The 21,927-nt window shown below is 30.2% G+C and overlaps 1 protein-coding gene and 1 long non-coding RNA gene across 7 annotated transcripts in view; one reads left to right on the forward strand and one right to left on the reverse strand.

Annotated features, from left to right (window-relative positions):
- LOC139427149 (uncharacterized) overlaps positions 1-21,927 on the forward strand; it is a 42,657-nt gene that overhangs the window by 10,110 nt on the left and 10,620 nt on the right. The gene's annotated exons all lie outside the window — the stretch shown is intronic.
- Positions 1-21,927, reverse strand: part of LOC107455719 (uncharacterized) — a 148,433-nt gene that overhangs the window by 6,028 nt on the left and 120,478 nt on the right. For 4 of the 6 annotated variants that reach the window (XM_071187978.2, XM_016073386.4, XM_087155489.1 and 1 more), the window contains 3 exons: positions 12,274-12,412; positions 3,382-3,567; positions 181-272 (listed from right to left, as the gene is read on the reverse strand). In XM_071187978.2, coding sequence (XP_071044079.1) covers positions 181-272; positions 3,382-3,567; positions 12,274-12,412 — 417 coding nt within the window. The remainder of the gene's footprint in view (positions 1-180; positions 273-3,381; positions 3,568-12,273; positions 12,413-21,927) is intronic. The other 2 variants (XM_071187979.2, XM_087155490.1) reach the window with 1 other exon arrangement.

Below are 21,927 nucleotides of genomic sequence, written 5' to 3' on the forward strand. Positions count from 1 at the left end.
ATCTTTATTTTTAATGAAGAAGAAAATAATGGTTAATAAAAGTTATCAAAAGAAATCAGAAATATTAACAGTTATTAAATAGATATATTTTGTTATTATTTTTCAAATGCTCTTTCCTTGTTTATTTAAATGTGTTCAAAAGTATGGACTTATACAAACAGTTAAAGTACTCATACTTACGTTCTAGCTAATGAGCTGTGTGTCACTAAGTTTCTTAGAATTAGGGCACTTGTTAAGCGAATGCTTTTTGTCAAAGCATTTTCTTTTTCCTCCTGAAACAAATAAAGCAGTATAAATGCTTGTTTCATGAAAGGTAGGTAATTTAAGCATTTGGATACAAACTGTATAATTTTCATAAGCAGATATATTTGAAAACGCATCTTATTAAAACATTGAACTATGCACTTTTATTTTTCCAAATATTTTTTACTAGCTTCATAACTTGAAGCATTAGACAGAATTAACATTGGTAAGTGTAACAGACTTAAAAATGCAATGTGCAAGGATGAGAGTAATCAGAAAGCGAAAAAGAGGAAATCCATGAATATATATGTACACACAAATTTGACTAAAAAAGTGAAATTTTCAAACTTGTAAACCATGCCATTATAAATCCTGATGATTAATTTGAATTGGATTTTAAGCTTGCGTGAATATGAATCGCTACATACAGGTTTAAAAGCGCGTAAATACAAATGCGATATTGGATTTTTAAATCTTGTAAATAAGAATCATAATGTACGATATTTAAATAGCGTAAATAAGAATCGCAATGTGAAACTTTTAAATCAGGTAAATACGAAAATCGATGTTCGATATTAAAATTGCGAGAAAATAATTGAGATATTTGCAGAGTCTGGACTTGGGATTTCTAAAAGGCTTGTTTGTATTGTTTTTGTTTAGACTTAATAAATAACAATTTACAAGATTAATTGAATGAGCAAATAAATATTTTCACCGTAAATTCACCTCTATTTTTTTAGTTTGCTCACACGCCAGAAAACAGGAAGCAGCGATGTCTGAATTACGAAAATACGAGATATCCAGCGGATGGATAAAAACACGGAAAATGCTATTTTCTGAGTGTAAAAGCGGAAAAAATAACTAAAAATGCGGAAAGGTTAGCAGCTAAGCCCCATCGGAAATTAGATTAATTATTTCATATCTTAAATATTGTTTGTCTTGGAAAAGTGAATATTATTTCCACAAACTGTCTTATGAAGAATTGAAATCCTCAATAGAAATTAAATAATTATTTCATTATTTAAATGTTGTTTGACTTGGAAGAGTGAATGCTTGTTATTAATAGGAAGGGGAGAAAAACTTAACATAAAGGTTTGGTGAATATTTTATTTGGATATTCAACATAAGATTGAAAAACAAACCAGTGAATAACAACTCCTGAGATTGTTAAGAGAATCAATTTATCCAATTTAACCGTTCATGATAATTTTAAAAGCTGAAAAGTTTCATCATGAAGCTCGACATATGGGTTTCTCATGTGCTACGGAAAGAAATTTGTGTACTTGCATTGACGTCTGTGATTTGTTTCACAAACAAAAAAGAAAATTATACACTTTTGAAGCGCTTTATCACTGGGGACAAGAAATGGGTTGTCAACAGAATTGTTCCGTTCTCTGTTTAGACCTTAAAACCTTAACTTCAAATAAGGAGGTCAAAAATCACCCGGATTAGATTTTATCAGTAAAGAACAAAAACTTTATGCACATGATGAATGAAAATTAGGGACAATATATTATTTAATAAAATATTTATTCACTGTGAGAAAATCGCCTTTCATTTTCATAAAAAACAGAACTTACTTCTGAATAGTATGCACACTAGTAGGTAAGAAAGGGGGAATTTTAGGGTAGGGTGGGAGAGATTAAGTAAAAAAGAAAGGGCCTCACTTTTTGAAGTGTCCTAACAAGGGAAGAAAAAAAATGTAAATAGAAAGAGAGTAGAATTGAATGGAAGAGATGAGAAAATTGAAGAATTGTTCCAAGGGGCAAGAATAGAAAAATCTTAATACTTTGGGGGTGGAGACTGAACATTTTGCATGTCATTATTGAGAATGCATGCATGTCGTATTGAATCAGTCGTTGAGATTTGCAGCAAGCATGATGCCTAAATTAAGTTTTCACTCTTTCACACCATGACTCTGATATTTCTTTAGATGGATTTTCGGATTCTGATTAACGTAATTAAATAAGTTATCTTTCTTTTCATGAAATATTTTGTCGTCCATATTTTAAATGTTTCACCTATTTTAATGTTCCGCAATTGCACCGACATTTAAAAATAAAGAATTGCTGTAGAAAGTAAGTACAATTTACTAATTGAAGTTTATATTTACTTTTTTTTGCTATAATTATTTTAAGTTATATTTTGAGAATCATACTTAATAATGCCCAACCAAACAGTTGTTTTTTTAAAATGACACCTAGCATTTTCTTCAGTATCATTTATTCGCCCCCCTTGAATTTTCATCAAAATTAGGGGGATGCTTTATCGGTATTGTTGTACGATTAAGAATGGTTGTTGAAAAAGAATTGCAATCACATTTATCTGAAGCAGCATTCTTCTGCATCTGCCTGCAATCAGAACGCTGATTTGATGTGGAGTTAGAGTTCAAAAAAGCTATAAATACAAGTAAATCCTTAATTCTGGTGTTCTTTTCTATCAGTTCCTTTCAACAGTGTTATTCTTTATCTGTGTAATTGTAATAAATATGTCATTCTTTAAGCTATTGATCAGAATTTCCCCACACACGTTCAAGTGATTTTTTATGGTTTAAATAATTTTAATTATTTATACTTTATTAACCATCCATATTGTTTAGATCTACATATTTGTTAGAAGACATTAATAAATTATGTGTTGGCTTTTTAAAGTCTTTTTTATTTTTATGAACAGAACAATTTTAATAATTATGTCATTTTTTAAGCTATTGATCAGAATTTCCCCACACACGTTCAAATGATTTTTTATGGTTTAAATAATTTTAATTATTTTAATTATTTATACCTTATTAACCATCCATAACGTTTAGATCTACATATTTGTTCGAAGACATTTAGTAAATTATGTGTTGGCTTTTTAAAGTCTTCTTCATTTTTATGAACAGAGCTTAAAGTTAATTTGGGTTTATATAAAAAAAAACTATCAAATAAAAAAGAAAGAGAAAAAAAGAAAAGAAAAAAGTTTAATCATATAGTTACATGATTTAAATTACACAAGATTTATTTTAATTAAAATACTTCTTTGTCTACAAATAAGTGCTCCTATTACACAATTGTTTTAAATAAGCGACAATAAGGTGGGGGGAAGAGAGATACTCTAAAAAATTAGTTACAAAATAATTTAGCGCTTTAAACTCACAGAAAGCTCCTTGGGATTGATATATTGAAGGGCATGCCTCCTTATTGCTAAGAAAGCAGCATCAGGAGCATAACCAGGATGTGGGGGAGGCATTTGAGGTGGTGAAATAGTTGTTTTTCCCTGCTGGGATAACTGCTTCCTCCTCAAAGCTTCAACATGCAGAACTTTTTCATTACAATGCCAGTCCTGCAGATATAAACATAAAATTTAGATTTTCCTAGCTTAAAAACTAAAAATATAAAACAAAATAAACTCATGCCTGCACAGAACATAATTAAATTAACATTCCTTATAACAAAATAATTAAATAAACAAAATAAAACAAAAGCATATAAACCAGCAAGATAATGTGAAACAAACATAACTTAAATATTTCCTGATGATGCAAGTTTTAAGCAGTTATCCCTTCAATGTCATAAAACAACCCAAATTAGTCATAATAACTTATTAGATAATTTTCCTGGACAAAAGTATCTAAATAGCATAAATATAACTAAACTGATGAAGGATTCTTCAAATTTATAGCTAAGGAATTTTTAAGTTTCTAATTTTGACCAATTCATATTACCTTTGATAAAATTTTCATTTTTCTGAATTAAAATCTAATTTAAACAATTTTGCTTACAAATCAATATTAAAATGCAGACTAAGGAAGTGCAAACATAACAAAATGACCATTCCTGAAAGAAAAAAGTAAAATTCAGAATTTTGAAAAGTACAAATCCAACTGTATAATTTACAAGGCTGGCACAGTGCAGCAACATTTTTTGTTGCTTAAGACTTTCAATCTTTAACTCAAAGCATAAATTTTATCCCAAAATGCAGAATTTCTTATTCATGACATACTATTCACTACAACAAGCTTCAAATATATCTCAGCTTTCAACAATGAAACATTTTGTGGCCGAAAGGCAATTTATTTGTCTAAGTTAAAAAATATTCCTAACAAATTAAGAAAATATTAAATGATTCATTTGAAAAATGACATTCATGATAATTTATAAGAGCAGACCAATGTAGAATTTTTAAAAGACTGGTTTTCTGAATTTTACACTATTTAATACTATGAGCAGGTAAAAGAGAAACAAACTAAACATGTATTTGATCATATGAAGAATTTCAAACCTAATTTTGGAATAATTTTCATTATAATAGTTGTAGGACTCAAAGTTGGCAGAAAAAAGTCAGAACATTTCGTCTTCAAAAAAATTGAGACATTATTTGAATAGAGGTTAGATGTAAACAGAGTGCTTGTCAAAGGAGGACTTCATACACTACTTAGATAAGTTTAATTTCGCCTTTTCGTAATTAGGATTGTTTAATTCACTGTATAGATAAGTTTTAAGCATGTTCTTTTTCCTTAAAACATCATATGAGCCCCGATTATTCCATTTCATTCCCTCTAAAATTCAAATCGATAATTTTAAAGCTATCTAACAAGTAAATGTAAATAAATAAGAAATTTTTTTTTGTTGTCAAAAACACAAAATTTGAGCAAAATTGGTCGTATTGTTTCTGAGAAATCTAATTTAAAATATCTGATTTTTTGAAATTCAATTTCTCAAAAACTATTTGAACTATTTTGCTCAAATATTGTAATTTGCCATGTAAAATTATATTCTTTCAAATGATGCAAAAAATTGTAAACCTTACAATTCAAAATTATTTTGACCATTATTAAATGGAATAATAAAAAAATAATAAATATTTAATAAAGGTTATTTTTGCATGGATAAACGAAAACATCTTTGGATAAACAAATTTTATAATTGTGAAATTTTTTTTTAATTAGCTTAAAGAGTTCTCAAGATATAACGAAATACACAAACAGTAAAATTAACATTAAGTGTTTTAAACTTAGCAACGCTTCCCTAACCAAACTATTGGAGCCGTATTTTCCAGATTGAGGCTACCTACTATAGTTTGGGGACCAAAAATCTGTATCCGACAAAAAAAAGTTATGTTTATTCAGAGAAAGTAAGTTTTTGTGTCTGATTTGGTAACTTAAAATACAGTTTTGTAAAAAATAATGTTAAAAAATACAAAATATCCCAATGGCCTTTTGTTCTAAAAACAAATTTAAATTAGTTTAAAATATTTAAAGTCTAATAAGTCATTTATATATTTCTGAAAGATTAACAAAAATTCCTTTAATATTTAAAAAAAATTTCTTGGAAAATAACATTGCTATAGGGTCTATTTTCCTAAAAAAAGAATCTATTGGATTATTAGTTAAAGGAAACGATAGTAATACACTACCCTATAAAAATGGAAGAGACACTTTCAGTTCTTTGACAATTTTTTAAATTTCTCAAGAAATACTTAAAGGATTATTTTGGAACTTTAGAGGTGTTTAGTTCATGCCATTTTTCATACTTAGCAACAAGGTTGAAAGCTTTTAGAGGTTTGGAAGACCCACAATATATTACGAAAGAAAACAAGTATTTAACACCCTATGCCAGTAAAACAAGCAATCAATTTGTAACTTGCATCAATTACTTTAGTTATTTTTTAATAGTTACATAAAGTTTCGTAAACTCAAGAGTAAATATTTATAGAGATATGGATATTTTTATAAAAAAAAATAATTTTTTCTCCTTATGTTTTTTTGTTATAACTTCATAAATTATTCAAACAAAATTGTTGGAGAAATTGAAGACTAATTACAAAGCTGTTGACTTAAAATTAAAAAAAAAAAAATTATTAAAACTGAGCAAGGTATGAGTATTTAAGCTAGTTCTTTTATACTGCACAGGAGCAGAAAAAATTTTAAAACGTTTTTTCATAATTTTGTAGAGAATCATATTTGACAACTAATGATAAAAGCCTTATTTCTAAATTAGCTTAAATACTTATAACTTTGAGCAGTTTTTAACGATTTTTTTTTAAATCGGCAATTTTGTAATTAATCTTAAATTGCACCAAAAATTTTGCTTAATTCCATTAAATATCTATGAAGTACCAAAAAAAAACTTTTTTTATAAAATGTCCATATTTCTAAAAATATTTGCTCTAAGTTTACGAAACCTTATGCAGTTATTATAAATAACAACTAAAGCAATCAATTGCAAGTTTCAAGATTATTGCTTAATTTTCTGCATAGAGTGTTCAAAAATACTTGTTTTCTTTTGTAATTTATTGCAGGTCTCTTAAAACTCTAAAAGCTTAAAATTTTATTGTTAAGTATGAAAAATCACACAAACTAAACAGCTCTAAAGTTACAAAATAAACCTTCTGTATTTTTGAGAAATTTTAAAGAAATGCTAAAAACTGAAAGTGTCTCTTCCATTATTGTAGGGCAGTGTATTTATCTAAATCAATAGAGTGAAATTTTAAAAATTTTCTTCTCATGCTCTTCATACAGTTTACTCAACCTAGTGTTTTGTTTGAGAGAGAGAACCAATTTCAGAAATTTTTTCTACTGTTAGAAATACAGTGTAACGTCCCATATCCGGATGTCCCTTTTCCGGAAGGGTCAAATTACCGGACACTTTTTTACAATCAAAATAAACAAACATCTCTTCATCTTCCCCTCTCCTTAAAGAAAAAAAGAGGTCTTTTGACAGGTTTTCTCTTTTTCTAGTTTGCATTGAACCCATAAATCATCAGAAAGGGAGAGAGAAGATCTACCAAGACCGTCCAGTACCATTAGTGACTCTCCTCCTCCGGAATGCAGGAAAAGAGGGAGATTTGTTTTCAAAAGAGTGCAACAGATTACCCTCCCCCCTCCTTCCCCATGCAGCTGGCTAGTAAAAGAGGTATTTCCTGGAACCTTTTTTATTAAAGTATTAGGGAAAGAAGAAATATGGTGGAAAAGGGTAAACACGCAAACTTAATGTGGAGGGGGAGTCAAAATGGAAAATTTGAATAGGTCTAAAAGGATACAAATCCTTGAGAAACATTCTTTCTTTCCCCAGACCATGTTAGGAGGCGGGGGAATAAAAAGGGGTAACATTCTTTCTTTAGCAGATTCTTTCAGTCATACAAGAAAAAATAAAGGGAACCCGATCAGCATGGCGCGCCTTTACGCTTGATTGATAGCTAATGATTGGAGAGAAAATAATAATATGTCACTTCCCCGCCCTCAACTTGAATGATCTTTTCTTTATGCATATTTTCTCTCACAAATAAGGAGGAAATGAATTTGCCTCCTCCACCTTAATGAATGACAAGAATGTCCCCTTCTTGCTTGAATTGTTCTAGTTCAAAATGGCGGATTAATATTTTTATAACTGCCAAACTTTTTTCGGTTTTCTATATTTTAAGCAATATTTTTTTTTCTAATATTTTATTTTTGATCTAAAATATTATTGCGCGAAAAATAATGTTTATTTATTTTTGCTTCTTAGATTCAGATCGTTTATTAGATCATTTTAAGCTTAGTTTACCTTGGGGGTCTATTATACAGAAAAATCTATCTACGGAAAAATCTATTATACGGATTTCCGGAAGTCCCGACGATTCCGGATACATGACTTTCCACTGTAATTCTTAATGAAAATGTTCTCTTAATTAAAATAATCTACAGAACTAGTTGAAAGGAATTATGTTTTTATAATTTTTTTCGTACTTTTCAAATATTGAAACCTAAATAAGTAGCCGTATGTATGATACATTATAAAAGGGTTAAAATATAAATTTCAACTACGTTACCTATCATTAACAGTTAAATTTTAAAAATTTCTAATTTAAATCTTTATCAGTATAAAATTCAACCTCTGTTAAATTTTTAAAGATTTGGATTTTCAATTAAGAATTTCCTATTTACAGTTTTTTAATTTTTCGGCAAGAAATCAAAAATTAAAAAACTTCAAATTCTCGATTTTTTGCAGCTGTTACAGTAACCTCTCTGTGCACCACTGAAATTTGCAAAATGCTCTAAAGGAGCAATTCTGGAGTCGATGAACATGATGCGCAGCCATTTAAATATAAAAATGCTGAAAGACGTATATGTTGATAAGAATATCTTTTTTTATTAAATATGACATAAATAATAAATATACTCACTTCTAAATCATTTCCTAACACTATCAATTTATAGTTACAAAACATCTTATTATCTTGTCCCATAATAACTGCTTTTAAAACACAGTTTCAGAATATATAAATATTAAATAAACAGTTATTTTTGTATTTTATCATTTGTAATTACTACTTCAAGATTATGTAAATATTCTATGTCTTATAATACTAAATTTTTTTACTATTATTAAATAAAATAATAAAATGCAAACTTTGTATGAACGAGCATAATAATAGTATGCAAAAAATGAATTTAATTTTAGGAGGCTCAGATTTTTTTCCTCCAGATTGTGGTTACCCCGTATATTTTGATGAATCTGATTACCCCAAGAAAAGAGTATGTTTGTTCAGAGAGAGAGTGTGTTTCTGTGTCTGATTTTAAAACTTAAAATATAGTTTGAACTAATTAGCATATTTAAGGTTAGACTAGTGAAAACCTGATTATTCAGGTTGTCTAAGCAAATCGAAAACTTTTTGAACACAATTATGAAATTTGTTTATCCAAAGATAAATCCGTGCAGAAACTAAATTTTAATAAGCATCTATCAGTTTTTATTGAATAAAATCAGTTGAATAGCTCTTGTGAAAATGATTACTGAATATACTGTATAGGACCCCAAATCTGGCACTCACGGGACAGATGAAATTCAGCATTTTGGAATTTGCCGAATTTCAGATCTCTTTTGGAAATTCCAATATGGTGCCCATATACTACGATAATTCAATTATACTGTTAATTTCAGAAAATTAATTAATGACAATAAATTTAGTTAAGTTTTGATAGTAGATTATGATGGGGTGAATTTAAAACTGTCCCACCTTAAGAAATTTCAATAACAGGGTGCATAGCCAAATCTTTCAACAAGAAATAAGCACCTTTTAAGCACTATATACATAAACAAAAAGCAAAATAATTTTCAGATTTTACATGATCACGATAAAATAACTAGTTTCTGACAAAGAACTCCTATTTTGATTATACTGGTCAATATAAAATGATCAAGAGATTTTTCGGTTCGGTATCAGAGAGTGGAAAATGAAGCCTAAAAGTGACACTATCTTGCAAAATGCAGCAGAGTTGCACATGAGAGTGCAATAATCTCACCAAACCCAGCTCAAAAGACACATATGCGGACTCTCAAGTTTTCATCAAACATGTAAAATTATTGGTGCTGTCATACGCTACGGACCAACGGTTCGCCAAAATAGATTGTGGTTGAAGTAATTGTGAAAACGTTGAATAGAACAATATGAAAAGCAGGCTTTTGCATAACACATGGCGAAAATGGATATGGTAAAGAAAACAAAACAAGCACTTTCCAAAAATGCTACGCACCATGAATAATTAAAATAATAATCGATATAATAGAAATAACAAGATATATTTTTTGAGCTAATAATTAGTAACGATAAAAAAAAACAAGCTAACAACTAAATACAATTAAAAAAAACTATTAATTAACAAAAAAAACAACAAAAAATTTTTAACAGTTAATAACTAATAAAGAAACAAATGAGTATAATTTACATCGAATAATAAAAGCTACAAAAGGGATAGAATTATTTTTGTACCCCAAGTGGTAGTTTCAATGTCAAAAGGGTGTGGCTAATTTATGGTCAAACCAGAGAGTGAAATGTAGGGACAGACCAGTAAAGCATTTGCACAGCTGTCAAGATTGATTGATCCGTCTCTTCCAACTTGCTTTTCTTTATTTTGTTCCTTGGAAATGCAGATGTTTTTACTTTTCCCTTTCACTTTATTTTAAACTGCTTTAGAAACAGATGTTTGCTTTGACACAGATTTTTTTTCATGTTTTTGTTTTATTTTTAAAAGATAAAATAAAGTTACTTACTTCAACAGAATAAAAGTTCAAATAAAAAGATAATATAACTGATTTTTTTTTCTCTTACTAATAAAAATTTCCTTAAAAAAAGAAAAAAAGATCAAGTTAAGTGCTGAATTTCGGGTCCTGCCGGATTAGGGGTCCCATACTATGCTAATATACTACTTATGTGACCCGGAGGTATCAAACTTAAGATTTATAAAGTAGAACTATCATAAAAAGTTTAAGTTTTACTAGTTAAAAGGTAAATGTAATGCTAATCATTATAAACCAATTTTAGAAATTCTCGGCTAACAAAGAATTTTTTTCATATTTTTTATAAAATTAAATAATGTATAAAAATTTCATTTTAAAAGGAAAACGAAATTGTGTTAGTTTTGTAGTTTGACGTTTTGATTTATAATTTAATAAAGCCGCATCAGTTTTAAAAGTATATAAAATTAGAATAAAAACTCAAGAGTTAAATAGAAAATAATTAGCTAATTTTAATTTACAAAAAAAAATGTAACTTGATGCACAATCCAATCCTATCATAAAATACGGTCCAAATATTAAACATCTACATAATCATAAATTGTTTAAATATAAACATTTGCTTATTTCCAGAGGAATTGTTTAATTTTAAGCATTTTTACAACTGATGAAAATTTCATCTAGACTAAAAAAATAAGAATTCTAAAAGCCAGAATTTTTTTTGGATCGATATAAAAAGCAAATAAAGATTATTGAAAATAAAAGCAAACAAAAGAGGCATTTATATTAAATGAAATTTTTAAAATACAAATCGTATACTTAACCAATACAGCGTCATGAACAGACTATGCCCGGGCACATTATCTTGAGCACAATGATTAGACATTTTAGCTACTTGTTAGCTTGACCAAAAAGTGCGTCTTAGGGAGAATGAAAACATTAAAAAATAAATCAATAAAATTGAATGTCTCATTGGTATTAGTGACCCGTGACACAGAGAAAGTCTTTAGACCTCAATGCAGATATATCCCTATTCAAAAATGACATTTGAAGAATCCCTATTTTTACATCCTCAATGAAAGCTGTTCTGTACAATTTCTAGATCAGTCTGTTAGAGACAATATATGCTAGAAATTTGACGAAGAAATTAATACTTTATCAGATGTTTCTAAAAATCTGATAAAAAGACCAAAAAGCTTCAGGCTATAGATAAGTAAGAGGTCATTTAAATAAGCAAATGACATTTTACCATAGTGTAAAATTAGGCGTGTGTACAATGAAGTATTTTTTAGCAGGATCAGAGCTCAGTGAGTGTTGTAAAGTAGGTAATGTGAAAGGATTCTTTTTTGCATTAAATTTTTTTTTTTCAGTGAAGAGAGCATTTTATTGCTGCTCATTTGAAAGAAAGGTTAGAGTGACGTAACAATTGTAGTATTTTTGTAAACACTTATTTTGTTAATTTTTGATGCAGTTATTATTTTTTTTACGAGACGCATTTCCTTTTAGTAAACATCTTTGCCTTTTTTTACATTAAAAAATCTTTTTATTAAAAAAAAAAGCATTTCATTTTTTATGGAAAATAAAACCAAAAATAATGTTTTTCTCAAACTTTCGGGTTCTGACTCCACAAATATTGAGGAGGTGCAGACTTTTTGAACTCCCTGTTTGTGATGTCCATGGGGATCACAATAATGCGTCATGAAGTAACCCTGAAACGGTTCTGAGTTTATGCGTAAGAATTAACACACATGTAAATGAATCTCTAAAAATAGAATGATTTCCATTTACATGACAAGGGTTTTGAATTAGAAGATAATAAATGATTTTTATTTACTGTAAAGAAGTTTCGATGAAAAAAAAATTGTTTTAAAATCAGAGGAAATATGTTACGCTTGATGTAATATGTAAATGTAAAGCAATTAAAATTTAAAGAAGAAAAAAAAAACAGGTTAGGTGATAAATATAAACTATCAGGGCTGAAGAATTTTTTAAATAAGTGAGAACGTCTTTCTCTGATTCCAAGATAAAAATTTCATAAAAATATAACAATTACCTGTAAATGTGTAAGTAGGGAAAAACGCTTCCTTCTCATTGAATCACAGCCTTCCCAAAGACAAATTGTATCCTCATTAGTAGTTGGAACATGAAATTTGCTTGCATGAAGAAATACTGAACCAGGATTAGGAAATTTTCTAAAATAAATGAAAATATATAGGTACTCCTTATCAATAATTTCAAATATCATTGGAAAACGATATTTCATAAAAAATTAACACTTGTTTCATGAATAACTAAGTTAATATGAATATCCACTAAAACACATTAAAATTAATAATTATGAAATATGAATACTTTTTATTATCCACTGTGAAAAATTTTAGTAAGGAAGTATCTTTGTCCATTCATGCAATAGTATGAACTAGAGCGTTACAAGCAATGAAACTACTGTAGATGCTACTTTTTTGCAATGCATGAGGTGTGACAGTTAGATAACTAGACTAGCCTTAATTAGCTTTATGGAAAACATTATACAAATACCTTTCAATCCCCTTCAACATACTCCCCTTCCCAATCAATACAGCTGTATATGAGTTTTCCACAGTTCAAAGCAGTGCTAGAAGTTATTAGATGACATCATCTTCAGAAAATCTGCCGTGATTGCCATTACCTCTTCTACAAACAGAAAATGTTTTCCCTTCAATGCACATTTCACTTTTGGAAACAGGCAGAATTTGCATGGTGCAAAATGGAGCACAATAATGCGTTAGTTCGCAAAAACTGTTTTTCAGAGTCGCTGTGTTGTCTTGGTACAAAATCCACGTACTGGTCTCCCTCTTTCTCTAAGTTTTCTTAGGACCTCAATGTATACTGCTGGTTTACCGTTTTGCCTTGAGGTACCCATTCTATCATGACAATACTATTAATATCTAAAAAAATGATGTGCATGACTTAGTTATAACCTGTTTATTCGAGCTTTTTGACCGCTGGTGGGGTGGGGGTCGTTCAGTGCAGGGACTGAGGTTTAGTTTCAGGTTCGTACAGAGAAATTCAGGTTTTGTCACATGTAATGACTTTATCAATTAATATAGGCTCTTCTATGAAGTGGTTATCGGAGTGGTGGCAAGTCACTATGAAGAGAGTATTCTAAATCTAGTTGTAAGGTATGATAAGTGTTTAAGAAAACTTGGCAACTATTTCAAAAAAAAAAAAAAAAAAAAAAAAAAGTCATTACTCAGGTTCAAAATTCGCATTTATAATGATATTGTATAAAAAATATAGCTATTTGAAAGATGATGTGGAAAAAATCAGGATATGGCACTGTTTCACGATGGAATAGTCTGGAACTGTACGAATCAAAAGTGATTACTTATCGTAAAATACCGATAAATCTCTCTTTATGCAGATTCACATAAATACAGATTGCCAATCAGTACCAAAAAAGCACCCCTTCTCCACAACACAATTTTAAAAAGTTCTTATTTTAAGAATAAATTCATAAAATTTATTTCTAAAAAATAGTTATCCTGATGTTTAGGGTAGAAGATTAGTGTTAGACTAAATGAACAATTAGTGGGGGGAAAAGGTAGATAATCAATCACAGTCACTGAATTGAAGATTGCTAACAAAAGTGCAGATGTTTGTTAAATGTGGTGGGAAGAGATCCCCTCTCTTCTTCAGATAGGAGAAAAGGCATGGTCAACATTCTCTCCCAGCTGCATGTAGGTCAAGGTCGCCTTGAATGGTATGTACACCCACTGGTAAGAATGGGGAAAATTTTAAGGTGTGGTGGGAGAGTTGAATGTAATAGATTTAGTAGAAAAGAAAGGGCATCACTCTCCAAAATATAAATTGAAAGGGATTTGAATTGAGTGGAAGAGATAAGGAGTAAAAGGGAATTACCCTTTCTTAGAATTGTTCAACAGGGGCAAGAAAAATCTTAATACTTTGGGAGGGTGGAAACTGGACATGCTCTGTTCACAGAGATTAAAATAATTTTCTTTTTATGAAATATTTTGCCATATATTTTTATTTTTTCACCTATTTGCATGTGCAGCAATCACACTGAAATTTAAAAATAGAGGACTGCTGCAAAGGTATGTTTTTAATGATTAAAGATTATATTTACTTTCTTTTGCAATGATTAATTTTACAGTATATTTTGTGATTCACAAAAAATAACGCTCAACCAAATATAGATTTTTTTTAAAATGGCGCTTTGCATTTTCTTCAGTATCGTATATTCGCCCCCCTTGACACCACAGTGATTTTCGTCAAAATTAGGGGGCACTTTATTGGTATTTTATGGTAAATCTACTACAGTGTAACGTCCCATATCCGGACGTCCCTTTCCCGGAAGGGTCGACTTCCCGGACACTTTTTAACAATCAAAATAAACAAACATATCTCCATCATCCCCTTTCCCTAAAAAAAAAAAGGAAAAAAAAAGTCTTTTGACACATTTTCTCTTTTAGGCATCGAACCCATAAATCACCAGAAAGGGGAAGTGAAGATCTACCAAGACCATTGACTGACCGTTAGTGACGCTCCTCCCTTGGAATGTAGGAAAAAGAGGGAGATTTGCTTTCAATAGACCGCAACTGAGTCCCCCCCCTCCTTTCCCATGCAGGTGGCTAGTAAAAGAGGCATTTCCTGGAACCTTTTTATTGAAAGAAGAAATACTGTGGAAAAGGGTAAACGGGGCAAGCGTTAAGGTGGAGGGGGAGTCAAAATGGAAAATTTGAATAGGTCTGAAAGGATATACGTCCTTGAGAAACAAAACATTCGTTCTTCCCCTTACCATGTAACATTTAGGAGGCAGGGGGAAAAGAGGGTAACATTCTCTCTTTAGCAGATTCTTTCAGTCATAGAAGAAAAAATAAAGAGAACCAGATCAGCGTGCCCCGCCTTTATGCTTGATTGATAGCCAATGATTGGAGAGAAAACAATAATTTGTTACTTCCCCACCCTCAACTTAAATGATCTCCTCTTTACACTTATTTTCTTTCACAAATAAGGAGGAAATGAATTTTTGTCCTCCACCTACCCACTTTATTGAATGACGGGAATTTCCCTTTCTTGCTTGAATCATTCTAGTTAAAAATGGCGGATTATTATTTTCATATGTCAATTTGTTTTCGTTTTCTATATTTTAAGCAATAATATTTTTTTTCTAATATTTCATATTTTATTGATTAGATATTCTAATACTAAAACATTATTCCCCTTAAAAATGTTTATTTATTTTATGCTTCTTAGATTTAGATCATTTTAAGCTTTGTTCCAGAATGACATGAATTTCCCCTTCCTGCTTGAATCGTTCTAGTTCAAAATGGCGGATTAATATTTTCATAACTGTTAAATTTTTTTTGTTTTCCATAATTTCAGCAATAATATTTTTTTTCTAATATTTTATATTTGATTTAGATATTCTAATGCTAAAACATTGTTCCCCTTAAAAATAACGTTTATTTATTTTTTGCTTCTTAGATTCAGATCGTTTATTAAATCATTTTAAGCTTTGTTTACCTTGGGAGTCTATTATACGGAAAAATCTATTATACGGACTTCTGGAAGTCCCACCGATTCCGGATACGCGACTTTACACTGTATATTTGGTTGATGCCTTCAATGCCCTGAGGATCATTACAGGGGGCACTTTTTCAGCGCCTGTTCTTGCTATAGAACTACAGACCGGCCTTGACTCTCTACATGGTAGTAGACTTTATGCAGCTATAGCTCTTGGAGAAAGATTACTGCGTAAGGATGGTTTCTGGGCTGAGTATCGCCCAAGTGACCAGTGACTGAAAACTCAGCATACCTTTCTATCGGAATTTCAGAGATACTCAAACTCCTTGGATATTTCGAGTGCTAGAATCCCCTTTTTAAGACCATCAGTTTTTCCGGGAATGATGAGATACGCAGCTCCAGCTCTTGACCTTGTACTTCCCGTCCGGAAGGGAGTTTCCCTTCAAGCAGAACTTAAAGCTGTTGCCATTGCCACCATCAACGACAGATACCCCAGCGATGAGTGGCTCCACATCTACACCAATGGCTTTGCTGAGAGAGCTTCTCGACGAGCAGGCTCAGGTGCTTTCTTCAGATTTTTCCAACTCAAAAGCCACTCAGTTCAAACTCTGATAATTTCGATGGAGAAATGTTCGCAATATACCTGGCTCTCCAAAAGATATTAGAAAGACCTGAAAATAGATTTGTCCTCCTCATCGACTGCCAGGCCGCAATTCACACTGTTTCAAAATATGTTCTACTCCCTACAGCAATTGAATTCAATTGTAAAAACACTATTAATGCTCTTCTGTCTAGTGTAAAAGAGATAACTCTCCAATGAATCCCTAGCCATTGTGGCTTATGAGGTAATGAAAAGGCTGATAGCCTTGCCAAAGAGGCATCTCTGTTGGAGCCCCCTGTGTCGCCCACAAATTTGAGAAATGTTAAACAAATTGTGAAGCTAAAGCTTCGAAGTCTACGGGTTTCTTCCAACAGAGAGCAAGTTTCTGGAAAGCCTTGGGAGAGCCTTCTGGCATACTGTCTTCCGAAAAATCTCCCTAGAGCTATCGTTGTTTCATCTTTCCGATTGTTGACAGGGCACGATTACTTACAAGCGCACTTACACCGTGTTGGTCTTTCTGACTCTCCTAACTGTATTCTATGTACAAATAGGGCCCATATGAATGGCGGGCATCTATGGAACTGCTCTGCCCTCCAGGAGGCCCGCAATTCTTCTAGTTTCAAGACGCTCTCCGCCCCTGGAGATATTTCTTTGTTATATTGGACTGTAAGACTTCTCATGTTCAAAAGAGCAAATGATGGACGTAATTTTTAAAAAAAAAGAAAAGGCAAATCCAGTAGAGTAACTATCGTAGACATGTGATTGCTTGGATTTTTTTCTCAATTTGCAGTATTTTTTATTACAAAAGAGTTATTTTAATGCATAAAAGTAACATGTATAAAGTTTAAAGAGAAGAAGAAAAAATGGTTATATATACATAGGAAAAATTACATATTTCTCATATTTTGTACTTTACACTTCCTACATGAAAAAAAAAAAAAAAAGGATTAAAAAAAAAAAAAAGATTTTTAAAAACTTCTCAAATCTAGGGCAATAACTAAAAAAAAAAAAAAGATTGATGAGAAAAACCATATGTATTTACGACAAAATCACACAAACTGACATGGAGCTTAATTAAATGTGCATTTCAAAACTCATGAGTTGTAACAAATATCTTATTAAAAATATCAAGATTTTAGAAAATATGTGAAAATCAATAGTGATAACTGCCAAAAAATTGATTGAATAAAAAAGAAAATAGAATTATTGCATTTCCCGTATCATCCGATCCTGGTTCTCCGTAGATTGTCAAAGTAAAACATCACTGGCGAAAAGACATCGCTAATATACACAGAGTTCTTCAGGCATGTGACGTAAGCAATTTAACAGTTTGAACTGAACTAATTTCGAACTGAAAGGATGGAGAAAAAATGCGGAAGTGTTACTCATTTTTGAAGTTTAGTAGGGAAAAAGGTGGGTGCGGGTATTTTCTTCACCATTTGTCAAGAGAAAACTTCATTATTTCTACTGTAACCTTGGAGTTCTTTAGGCAGGAAAAGGAGAAACTTTTTATTTTCTTCCCTGCATTCCAAAGAATTGGTGGTTTTCAGATAAGCTACTGTCAATCAAAAAGGGAGTGGCATGCTGTCTTCGTTTTCTCTTTGATTTATGTGGGGGGGGGGGAGAACAAGCATTGCACACGCATAACGTTGAACAGAAGGTGAAAGAGAAATAAAAAGAAAAATATATCCCCATACATTACTAAGTAAAAAAAAAAAACTGAAATGGAAATACAAATTGGAATACGAAAATGATTAAAAAACGGCAAATTTTATTTCAATAATAAAGTAAGAATATAGTTAAGTTGATCATTTAAAAAATCAGATTAAATTTTCTCATTTAAAAAGTAATCAGAATAATTCAGTAAAATAAAACTTAAAACATAATTGGAAACAACTGTCAGAGAATTCGACACTACTCAATTATGAGATTTCGCTTCCGTTTTCAGTACTGTAATTTGTGCTAGCGCAACATGGAATAAAAAAGAAAATATCTGAATTTTACCGGACCGACGTTATTTTTTGCACCTTTAAGATTCTTCTATTATTCTTAATCATTTCTGGAATGTTGTCTATTAGAAGTCCGAGTCTAGGAACTTGAAACTTGTTGACATGTTAGAATTTTTCTTTTTTTTAATCTTTTATTTTTTCCCCAGTTTTTTCATTTTTGTTATCCATGATTTATTATGACAAATTATTGTTCTATAATTTCTGACAATACATTATTAAAATTTAAAACATTTTTTATTTATTTTTTTATTGCCGTCTGTTATATTTATTTATTTGACGCTAATTAACGAAACAATATTTTTTGATTAAATAAATTCAGATTCCTTCATTTAATCATGATTTCTCTTCTATTTTTAAATTTACTTTGATGTGGAATCGCATTTGCTCTCGTTAAAAATCCTCTGATTTCATAAAAAAAAGGAACGGAAAAGATTGTTTAATAATGAAGCATACAATTATTTATAACTAAAATCAGACAATTATTTTATCAGGCAGATTGCAGCTTCCTCATATTAAAAGCGATTTATTTCTGATTTCAATACCTCTTTTTTTTGCCTCCCGTCATTCACAATAAATTTCCTACTTCATAAATTATATCTTTTTACTTCAGTAGATTTTATAATCTCCCGGTTTTAATATTTATGATACAGACCTTTCAAGTTATTGTTTTCATTTGGTAATCTTCTAGAGTTTTTTTTATTTATTTAATTTGATTTTATTTGGTTTATTATAATTTTCCTCAACTTCAATTAAATTAATAACTTCAATTAATTTATATATTTATTAGTTTCCTTCTGAGTTTGTTTGGTATTATGATCAAAAAGAGTTATCTTTTTTAATTTTGCTGTTTTACCATCTTAATTAATATTTTTCTATCTATCCATCTTATTTATGATTTAATTTTTTTTAATAGAAAATCTAAACATATTGCATTTTTATAATTTCCCCCCTTATATTATTAAAAACGTTTGCCAGTTGATTAAATACGCTTTAATTTCATTTAAATACAGTACAGAACCCGTTATCCGGAAATCAGAAAACCGGAAAACCAAAAAACCGGAATGAAATTCGATACATTTTCCGGCCATTTAAAATTTAAAAAAAATTTCCCTCAGAAGATTTTAGGATTTTTCTTTCTTTTTTGAAAGATGTTTACTCTACCATCATTTTGGAAATAATCATTAGTGAATTACTTCATCGTTTTTTTTTTCTTTCTAAGATTATTTCCAAAAAAATTTTTTTTTTTTTTTAAAGTTGGGTTTCACAATAAAAAAAACGGCTTTTTGTGGCGATTTAGAAAACCGGAAAACTCAGTAATCCGGAATAGCGATGGTCCCAATCGTTCCGAATAATCGGTTCCCTATGCTGTATAAATAAAATCTTTAATATTTCATTAATTTAGTTGGTTTGGGGGATGACTGTTGAAAAGTTGTTCTTATAATTTATTGATTATGATTAATTAGTTCTCCCTTAAAATTTCCTTTTTTTCTTCTTTTTTATACTTCAGGGGATAATTCATTTATTTTATACCTAAAGATTAAATATATAAGTTTTTATAGTTTATTTATTTTTATTGTTTATTTATTTGCTTATCTGTTGGTAAAATGCATTATTTTTCAGTTATTTCGTCTTTTTGTGATTTAACTTAATAAATAAGGATTAACTCTAAATATGGATTGTTTATATATTTGTTAGTTTTGGTGGGATTGCCCGATGACTGCAAAATTGTTTTGTTTTTAGACAAATGTACGGCACATCCACCTGCAGCTGTTTTAACTGCTAATAATATAGAAATTCAATATCTCCCCCCATACTGTACGTCATTGATACAGCCTTCCGATCAAGGCATTTTACGAAGCTTAAAATGCCGTTATAAGGTTGAGTTTTTAAAGAAGCTGATCGACACAGCTAATGAAGGAAAATCCATCCAAGATTTTCTGAGAACATTCATCGTGAAAGATGCTATATGGTTGTCAGCAAAAGCATGGGAATTTGTTTCACATGATACATTAACTCATGCATAGTCAGGGTTGCCACAGAAAAAAAATGATCAAAATAGTTGCTTTTAGTAGCCTAAAACATGAAAATAGTAGCCAAAAACTAGGAAAATAGTTGCCTAAATAAGAAAAAAATTCATCAAAAATATGACTAAAATTTTGCTAATGACTTAATTGTCAAACACCATGATCCATTCAGTCAAGTTGGTGGCAAATATGATAATTTTTATGTAAACGTAAATGTTTATAGATATAGATATGAAAAGTGATAACTGAAATTTGAAATTCACGCATCGTAATATTGTTTTGTTTTTTTTCTTTTAAAAATCATGTGGAATTTCTTAGCAATAATCATTGAAAAGGCGATCGAGAAATGAAATAGAGTTACAATGGAGCCTGTGCAGATTGAACGAATTAAAAAGTGAAGACTCAAATTTGCAATTCAAAATTTTCAATTTTTTTTATTTTTTAAGAAAAAAAAAAGTTCAGTGTGTTCAGAAGCTATCTTTCCACCCAATTTATGCTTTAAAAAAATAATAATAATCGCTAGGAGTACAGAAAAGTTTCCCAATAGTTTCCTTTTCCTGAAAATAGTTGCTTTTTTTTAAGCCTTTTCAGGCAAAAAAAGTTGCCATAGTCGCCTCATGCCAAAAATAGTTGCAAATAGCTGCATTTCAGTCGCCTGTGGCAACCCTGATAGCGGAAGTTAATTCCGACATGTATTTTTTTAGAAGAAGATGTTGACGACTCTCCTTTTGAAGGTTTTAAAATTTTAAAAGAAAAAGATTTCCAAAATGAGCTCAGGGAATACTCTCGAAAATGATTAGAGCAGGACCTTATGTCAGAAGCAGAGATTAATGAGTGTTTTAATGACGTCCCAATTGTAAATAAAATGACAGATTCCGAAATTATTCAGATGGTGTTGAACCCAGGTGCTGAACAAAAAGAAAGTGATGACAAAGATGAGGCTGAACAAATTTCTGTCATATCTAATGAGAGATGTATCGAATTAACAAAAGAACCGATAGCTGGAATGGAACAGAAATCATTTATTGAGAAAACTCATAAAATGGCTGATTATAAAATCCAACAGTTGTTTCTTAATACGAAACCAAAATTTCGTCAGCTAAAAGTTGATGAAATGTTTAAATAAATATATGCGAATTTTGTATTTTTTAAACTTACTTTTCTTGTCAAAGCTCTTAAATGTTATTTTTTTATTCTTTTAAATGTTATTTTTCTTTTTTTTTTTTAATTTAGGAGAGCTTTTCTTTTCTTAAAATGTTTTACCTTGTTTTCATTGTAATTTTGGTTCGATAAAACATCGATAAACTACGCTTTTTTGCTGATCCAAAAAACTGGGAATTCAGACTTCTGGGATAGCGATGGTCCCGAGCATCACGGATAATTGGTTCTCTACCGTACCAAATTAAATTAATAGAGCAATAAGTAGATAATTTTAAAGAAAGAAGTTTGTTAATTGGAAAATTGATTGAAAATAATAAAATACGAAGAAAACCACTTGGTGGGTATAAAGATGTTTCTTTCTTTTCAAATGGGCTTTGCTTGAGAAA

The sequence above is a fragment of the Parasteatoda tepidariorum genome, chromosome 11, assembly GCF_982258835.1.
Source record: "Parasteatoda tepidariorum strain Cologne lab strain chromosome 11, Ptep-v5.0, whole genome shotgun sequence".
Lineage (NCBI taxonomy): Eukaryota > Metazoa > Arthropoda > Arachnida > Araneae > Theridiidae > Parasteatoda > Parasteatoda tepidariorum.